At 48.1% G+C, this 8556-nt stretch overlaps 1 protein-coding gene across 1 annotated transcript in view; it reads left to right on the top strand.

Moving 5' to 3' along the window:
* Nucleotides 1-3282, top strand: part of DUSP5 (dual specificity phosphatase 5) — a 5644-nt gene extending 2362 nt beyond the window's left edge. Inside the window, exons 3-4 of the mRNA XM_009278082.1 lie at nt 524-743; nt 2882-3282. Of these exons, the coding sequence (XP_009276357.1) occupies nt 524-743; nt 2882-3282 (621 nt within the window). The remainder of the gene's footprint in view (nt 1-523; nt 744-2881) is intronic.
* Nucleotides 3283-8556: the final 5274 nt, after the last annotated feature.

An 8556-nucleotide genomic window follows, 5' to 3' on the forward strand; every position in this document is an offset into this window, starting at 1 on the left:
GGGGCGGGTGCCGTGGTGGGTGCTGTGCCCCAGGGAGGCGTGGGGGGATGGGGAGCCTTGCTCTAATTTTTTTGCTTTGCTTCACCTTTGGAGGTGTGAGCAGAGGGACTGAGCCCTGGGCTGAGCTAGAGCAGCCTCTTCCTCTGTCCTCCTCTTCCTCCCTGCTCGGACGTGGTTCCCCGCCTCGCCCGTATTTTGGTAAAGCCTCAGGGGAAACAGACCTCACATATGAAAGCGCTTCGTGTGCATCCTGAGGGGCAGCGCTTTAAAGAAAGCCAGAAACAACCTGCACGCAAGTGGGCTGGATCTGACTTTGTACCTCACAGATGTGGACAAGAAAATGAAAACCTTTCCTGTGTGGGCTTTGCCATTGCAGTGATTCACTGGCTGGCAGCACTGGGATCCAAAAACGCCAGCGAGGGAGGGAGTGGGCCTCCATGCAGGCTCCCTTGCTTCTCTCTCAGGTATCAGGACTCAAATACCCTTGAAAAGGAATTACATGTTTCTGCTCCTTCTCTTTCAGGGTGGTCCAGTCGAAATCCTGCCTTTTCTCTACCTTGGTAGTGCCTATCACGCTTCCAAGTGTGAGTTTCTCGCCAACCTGCACATCACGGCCCTGCTCAACGTCTCCAGGAAAAGCTCGGAGTCCTTCAAAGACCAGTATTGCTACAAGTGGATCCCGGTGGAGGACAGTCACACAGCAGACATCAGCTCACACTTCCAGGAAGCCATCGACTTCATCGGTAGGTCCGAATTAACAAATTTCCAGATCTCATTCATTTTAAAATACATATTGGTCAGAAGGACACATTATTTTCTATATGTTCCCAGATGTCACAGCAAAAGTTTAAGCTCCCTCCCTTCTCCAGCATCTCTCCTGGCAGAGGGATTTCCACGAGGAAGGAAGGAAGAGGGACATGCAGAGCAAGGTCTCTGTCCTTCTCTCCAGGCTGGAGGCTAAGGAAGGAAAATACTGCCTCTTGACTGCCATCAGGCAGACGAGGCGAGTGAGCTGGTTAGCTTTATTTTCTTTTCAAAGCAAGCATAGGCGTAACTTCAGCATGACAGGGAGCAAAGAAGTATGGTTGAATAACACCAAAGTCTATTGATTTTTGTAAAGGAAAAAAACATATTGGTTCCTTGGACTTGCATGCCAGACCCTGTAAAAGCCAGGTGAAGCAGAGTCAGTTCATTGCCTTGCTGTGCTGAGATATCCTAAAGCCGGGGTCTTAGAAATCCAGCGTCTCCCCTTATCACAGAGCTCTTTCCATTTCTCCTTTTGATCATGCCGGTATCTCACCCTTTAATCAAATACCCCAATAAAAAAAAAATCAGGAGGCCTTTAGAAAACTTTGGGCCACCCCCTCCCAAATCTTCCTGTGTTAGGCTGGTTAGGTGAGCGGCACAGCAGCCGTGCCAGGTAGCACGAGGGAGAGGCTCCTTCCTGAAAGGCACAGGGTGGTTTAATGGGGTGGAGCAGCCTGAGCCTGGGTGGAGATGGTGTTGAAATCAGTGCTGTTGCTCTCCAGGAACATTTGAGAGAGAAACAGAATAAAACCCCAGTTACAGACCTGCTGGACTCATTGCACAGCTGAGTTCAAGTCCTTTGACAGTGCAGGCAGAATTACAAAACCTGATCTGAGGGTGCCCTCTGAGCTCTTCCCCTTTCTGGTAAGGGACTTCTCACACCTTTCAGGGAAATGCTAATTCAAAGCACTCTTCTGTCTCATCCCCAACTCTTTCTGATAGTTGTTGAGTCACTTGGAAATTTCCCAGATTTCGAGGATGACTTTAGTTTTCACTTTCTTTTAAAATTGGGCCTGTGGTGTAGATGCTGGGGATGACTCAAATTCATGTCTTCCTTATTTTGTGCAGTAGTTAAATATAACCGGTCGTGGTGGCACCGGTCCCCTGGCAGACAATTGAAGACAGGCAAATGATAACTTGCTCAGCTCTGAGTTGTTTCACTGAGCACTACACTCAGCGCAGTTATCCATAAATTTGAGCTTGAACATATCGCTCAAGGCAATAAAGCAGAGAACATCTATTTTTGAACTGTATTTTTGTGTGGAAAGGGTTTTTTTTAAGCACATTCTCTTTAATAACAATCATTGTGTTGTGTGAGTAACCACAGTGGCTCCTGTTGTATAAAATGGGTGCTTTGCATAAGCCTTTTATATCCTGACTTAAGTCCAAGTATCCTTTAACCAGGCTGTAATTAGCAACTGCCTACCAGTCCTTGTGTGCTTTGTGGTGAGGCCCCAGGGAGTGAGCTCAGCCTCTCCACCCAAGGGCACCCACCAAGGGCTCAGCTAATGGTACTGCCGTTTGCTGCTAGCTGGCCAAGCAGCGAGTTAAGTTTGGACTTTAAAGAAAAGTCCTGTTTTTCTAGCAAAGCTGATGAGAGGAAGGCAGCCCTGCAGCTTTTGAAAGACCTGGCGGTGGGAGGGCTGGCCAGGCTGTGCTTGGGTCAGCATGTTGAGCTGCAGGCAGAGAAATGCAGGTACAGCAAACACAAGCTTTGCCCAGATACCTGATCTCTGTCTCACAATGCTCTGCAAAGTCAGTTGTTCTAAAAGAGAAATAGGCACATGGGAAGGAGACAGGGAAGGACTTTCCTTAAAAAATGCAGAAAGAACCAAATCGGGATCCACAGATTCTGAAACCATGTCATTTGCAGCTCAGCTCCATCTCAGGCTGGGTTTTGTCCCCCTTCTCTTTTAATTTCCATCTTACCCTTAGTACCCAACAAAAGAGCAAGCCTCTCCTTGCTGGTGGACTGGCTGTGTGCCATGCTCCCCTGCCAGCACTGTATGCATGTCACAGTGTCCTCTCCATCCCCAATGACAACTGATGTCTGTGATGACTTTTTTCCCCTTAGATTATGTCAGACGAACAGGGGGCAAGATCCTGGTGCACTGCGAAGCGGGGATTTCACGCTCTCCCACCATCTGCATGGCGTATCTCATGAAGACGAAGAAGCTCCGCCTGGAGGAAGCCTTCGATTACATCAAGCAGCGCCGGAGCCTGATCTCACCAAACTTTGGTTTCATGGGCCAGTTGCTACAATACGAGTCGGAGATCTTGTCTTCCACTCCCAGCCCTCCCGTTGCCTCGTGCAAAAGAGAAGCTGCGTCTTTCTTTGCAGAAGAACTGACTTTAGGCAAAAACTTTGAAGGCTCGTGTTTCGCCTTTCCTACCTCAGTATTGAGTTCTGTGCCCATCCACTCTCCTGTTCACCAGTTGAAACTCAGCCCGATGACGGCATCTTCGTCCTGCTGAACACCCTGGGCAGACCGGAGCCAGTGCGGTCCTCTGATCCGAACTGTGACCCCAACAAGAACATTTCATGAATGTGCAATAGAGAAACCTCATCAACTTAGTCTGAGATGGAGTGGTTGTCATGGGTCATACTTCCCGTATGCTGTGACCGTAAGACGCAAGTGCTCTAAGTGTGGCGGGTTTTCTGAACTTTTATTGTCCTTTTTTTAAAAAAAAGAAAGTGCTTTTTTAGGTTTTTATCCACAGAGTGTGCACCCACTACTGTATTTCCAGATTCCTGGGGACCAATGAGAAATCCATTTAGTATGTTCTCAGTTCCCATCTCCTTCCCTTCTTATTTTTGAGAAGACCCTTATTTAAAGTCTCAAGCAATAAAACAGAGCAGCGGGGAAGAAAGCAAAACGAAAAGCACCACCTCTGCAACCGCAGAGGTGGTGGGAGTGAATATTTGTTCTGCTTTTTCTCCAGCTTTCCTCCTCCCCTCTCCTGCGTCATGTTTCAGGGAGCAAAGGGGTGGGGTGGCGGGAGGGAGCTCCTTTCCCAGGACACTGTTGCACAACCAGGTGAAAATCCCCTCTCCTGCTCCAGCCTCTGAAGTGTCAGGTACTGACCACAGTGTAACTGGATACCAAACCAGACCGTGGATCCATTCAGGTGTGGCATTTCCTGTACTTCTGCATTTGCCTTTGTACTGGATGTGCTTTTAACTAAAGCAGGGGACTTAACCAACCGAAGCTATCGGGCTACCCTGCTGAGCTATTATCCTCCCATCTGTTATTTAAGAACAGCCCTAGAATACTTGAATGTCTCTGCAATCCTCATCAGAGTTACTTCCCATCAGATAGATAACACTGTAACTGCTGGATTTTACACCAAAAAAACCTGACAAGCTTGGCTCCAAGCCAACTCTTCCTCCATCCCTTCCCAAGTGTTCCCGATGTGTACTGTGTGTGGTCAAGTGGTCTTGTTCAGTGTTACATGGCTTGCTTAGCACGTGTGGTCACCCCTAGCCAGCCTTTGTCTGTGAAAACTGGCTTCTCTCTCGCTCACGCTGGCTTCTGTGTCTGCAGGGAGTTCAGAACGAGCGCCTCTTTGTCTGTTGACCTTTTCATTTTTTTTTAATATGTAATATGTATGGGAAATGGCAATAATTTCCAGGAGATCTCGTGAATGTGAAAGAAAACCTGCAATGGTTTTTATGGAGTGTTAAAAAAAAAAAAAGGAAAAAAAAAAAAAAAAAAAAAAAAAAAAAAAGGAAAAAAAAATGTGAAAGAAAACCTGCAATGGTTTTTATGGAGTGTTAAAAAAAAAAAAGGAGAAAAAAAAAAAAGAAAAAAAAACAAAATAAAGGAAAAAAAAATGCCAGGAAAAGAAAGCTGTTTGTACTTGGAGTGAGCTACAAAAGTGCTTTGGCAGAACTCTGTGGCAGGAGATGTCACCTGAGAAACTCCATGGCCCAAAAGCGGTGTAAGGAGGTAGAAGAGGAGAGTAAGCATCACTGGGCTGTGTGCTGAAAGCCTCCAAGGTGCATCTCTATGGAGGGGAGAAGGTGAGGGGGAGGATTGTTTTAAACAGAGTGACATGAGTCATGGTGGTGTCACTTCCCAGCAGCCAGGCAGGCACTTCTGTTTTGATTTACGCATGTTTTATATAAGATTGCCATCTTGCTGAAGATGAAAATCTGAAGTAGGCATGGCCCCCACTTCCTTCCCGAGCACACGCCACGGGATGCTGCATGCCCCAGAGGGTGCCACAGGCCACCCACGAGTATCACGCCGGGGACCCGAGCATGTGGCTAATGCTCATCTTTTCACTTTTTTAAACGAAAAAAAATAATTTGAAGTGCCAGTATCTCTAAGCCATTTCATACCCTTTTCAGCTGGAAGTTTTTAGGCTCGTTCTGACTTCTCACTGCAGCACACTTACAATCTGCATTTCCAAGATACCGAGTTGAAAAATTTGTGGTAGATGTCTGGGTTACAAAGCATCTATTCCCTGTGTAGTTCATCCATTTGTAACTTCTTACCCCCAGGGAAGCAAATCTGACAGGTGAGAAGCTATCATTGGAGATGAGCCTTGGATTTCTTCCCTGTGTCAGGGGGACATGACAGCAGCTCTGCCTGGGCTCTGGGAAATGTGAACATGGGAACCAGCAGCTGGGGAGGTGAGGCAGGTGATCTAATAAGAACAGATCAATTCATTTTCTAAGAGATCTGATTGCTCTGGAAAGTGCTCTCTGGAAACCCAGAGAGCTGGGTTTCACTGCCAGTTGCAGTGAAAAGGCCTCTCGGCCCCCACAAGCTCCCCCAAGCAGAAAGGCTGGTAAGCTTAGCGAGAGGGACCGCGCCCTGACCATGGAGACCTACAACCTTGACAGAAACAGAGCAGCCAACAGCTTTCATTAAAATGGCATAAAACCCCTTCTGGGGGAATGACCAGCTTTGTTTCTCAAGGATGAGGAAGCTGAAACCCTCTGCAGAGCCGATGATGTTTGCCATGGGAACCTGCAAAGCACAAGGCAGAGGCCTGAAGGGGTTAATGGAGGGACTGCTGGCCTTGGCAGATATGACCACAGCAGCTGGAAAAGATCACAGGCCAGGCAGAAGAGCCAGGTATTTAGCAGAGGGGGAAGGCAGCTGCTCTGGCTTTAGAGAGGAGCTCTGATCCCGGGCTTTAGCACAGCGTGTTGTTGGTGGATAGTGTTGGCAGAGGGAGGTACTGGGCTGGGATTCAGCAAGGACGGAGGGCCAGAGCCCTGAGGGAGCCTGAAGAGGGGTTGTTGTCATGTCTGGGCACAGGAGCCTGAGGTTTGTGCTCCTGCCCAGGGCATGGTTCCCCTCTGCTTGGCTGGTCCCAACCCATGTCTCCTCCCTCCAGAAGGAAGACCCAGCATCCAGGGCAGAGTGGAATATAAATGCTGCCTCCCAGAGGGATGTGCTCCCATGCTCGTGCTGGTGCCTGCGTTGCTGTTTCAGTGCTAATGTAAGACCTCTGCCCCCAGCCCAGCTCCTCCCTTGGCCAGCTTGGCAGATCCCACCTCCCTGGGGGGACACCACAGACATCTGATAGCAGGGGTCTGGGGTGAGAGTACTCGCTCTCCTCCCTCCCTGCCCACGCTGCTCCCACGAGCAGGGAGGAGCCGAGGACCCAAGCACCAATGTGTGAAGGTGAGTGTGACAAATCAGGATGGCACCTACCTGGGCAATGGGATGTGTGAGTTTGAACCCGCACGGGCAGGAACCCTGGTTCTCTGCTTCCAGACATCAGCACGCAACATCTACCTCCATCCTTAGGGAAAGGAACAGCTCCAACAGTGTTTTGTGGCTTGTGTGCTGAGCAAATTCACCAGATTGGGTAGGATGGAAGATTTAGGGGGCTTTTATAGCCCAGATGGGCTTGGGTTTGGGTAGCTCACTCCTGGGGATGGGAGTTCAGATCAGGCAGGTGCGTGGGGAATGTCAGAGCTGAAGGATGGGGGCTGACAGTGATGGGGGCTGAACTGGCTGGTTCAATGTGCCTGTGTCCATCTGCTAGCTAAGCCTGGCAGAGGAATAGGGATCTCAAAAACAAAGTTCTGATGGAAAGTAGAGGCCTACGTAGCTGTAACAGCAAGGGGAAGACTATAGCAGGATGCTTTCAGACATCAGAAAAGGCAAGTGAGGGAAAGATGGTAGGAATGCTGTACCCTTAGGCAAAGCTTTGCTTAGAGCTTATCCCTTATGATACCTGAATCCAAAGAAGATGAGAGATGCTTAGGGACATGGTTTAGTGGGCACGGTGGTGTTGGGTTGATGGTTGGACTCGATGACCTTAGAGGTCTTTTCCAACCTTAATGATTCTATGATTCTATGAAATGTCACAGAAAAGGGGATTTTGCAGGTTCTGCTGCCCATGGAAGTGCTGGTTCAGGGCTGTGCTGGGACGTGAGCATCTCCATTGACACTCCTGACAGTGCACCCTTATGTCCTGGACTCCTCAGTGTTAGTCGGGAGCTGTTTTAGATCCTGGTGTGGGACTGAAGAGGGCTTGTGCCATGTAACTTTTGGTCCCATGCTTTTAGGCTTGCAAAGAGCAGTCATGTTGCAAGTGTGAGCAATGCTGCTCAGCCCCTGTCTCTGCTTTGCACATGCTGCCTTTCCTTTCTGCCTCCAAGACAAACAAACTCCTCAAAAAAACTGCCACAAAAAAATACATGTCTTTACATGGTTGCAAATCAGATTGTGAAGAGATCTGGGGTGGATGGGTGGGTGTAATCCTTAAGTGTCCCTATGTGTTCTTTTAGTCCATGCATTTGCTGGTGTGATTTGCAGACTATGCTAGTTACAAAGGCTTCTCCTGCTTCTCTGAATAAAGGACTTTCCAAAAGGCAGAAATTACATCCTGACCAGTAAAACCCAGGTTAAATTCACCTGCTCCATGGGGAATTTATACTGAGGTGCCCATCCCCAGTCCCTGAGCAATACAAGGTAGGTAGCTCTTCTTAGCTTCTTGCCTTCTGGTGGCAAGCTTCTTTTTTCAGGAGACAAAGTGTGAATGAACAAAGTATTCTGCAGGCGTTGTTATTTCTATGCTAAAAACAACACTTGCCTTGCCGGGAAGTCAAAGGTCCAAATGTGCCTGTAACATGGCAAAAATAAGTGAGGCTCCAGGCATGGTGAATTTGACCCTCCATCTCCACTTTTTACGGCTTCATGCTAATTGGAGAGGAGACACGCTGCCAGCTCACTCTCTGGGGAGAAAAAGGCAGGAACCAATTTGCAGAGCCACATAAATATGGAAGTAGGATTTTTTTTGGTGTGGGAGGTGTTACCAGTACTACACATTACGGTTCCTTGGCTTTATCACATCATAGGCTTTTACCGAGACATGAGTAAGTTCGCTAAATAAGGAATATGAAAATAGCTTGTGAAATAGGTTGAGTCATCAGAGAAAATAAAATTAAGTTCTGACTCTGAGGCCTCAGTTGTAAAGTCCTACTTTGTTTTACCATTGCATTATAGAATCATAGAATCGTTTAGGTTGGAAAAGACCTTTAAGATCATCAAGCCCAACCATTAACCTAACACTGCCAAGTCCATCACTAAGCCATGTCCCGAATACCTCCAGGGATGGTGACTCAACCACTTCCCTGGGCAGCCTCTTCCAATGATTGACAACCCTTTTGGTGAAGAAATTCTTCCTAATATCCAAGCTAAACCTCCCCTGGCGCAACTTGAGGCCATTTCCTCTCGTCCTGTCACTTGTTACTTGGGAGAAGAGACCGACACCCACCTC

Source organism: Aptenodytes forsteri, unplaced genomic scaffold, assembly GCF_000699145.1.
Source record: "Aptenodytes forsteri isolate BGI_AS27 unplaced genomic scaffold, ASM69914v1 Scaffold15, whole genome shotgun sequence".
In the NCBI taxonomy this organism is placed as follows: Eukaryota; Metazoa; Chordata; class Aves; order Sphenisciformes; family Spheniscidae; genus Aptenodytes; species Aptenodytes forsteri.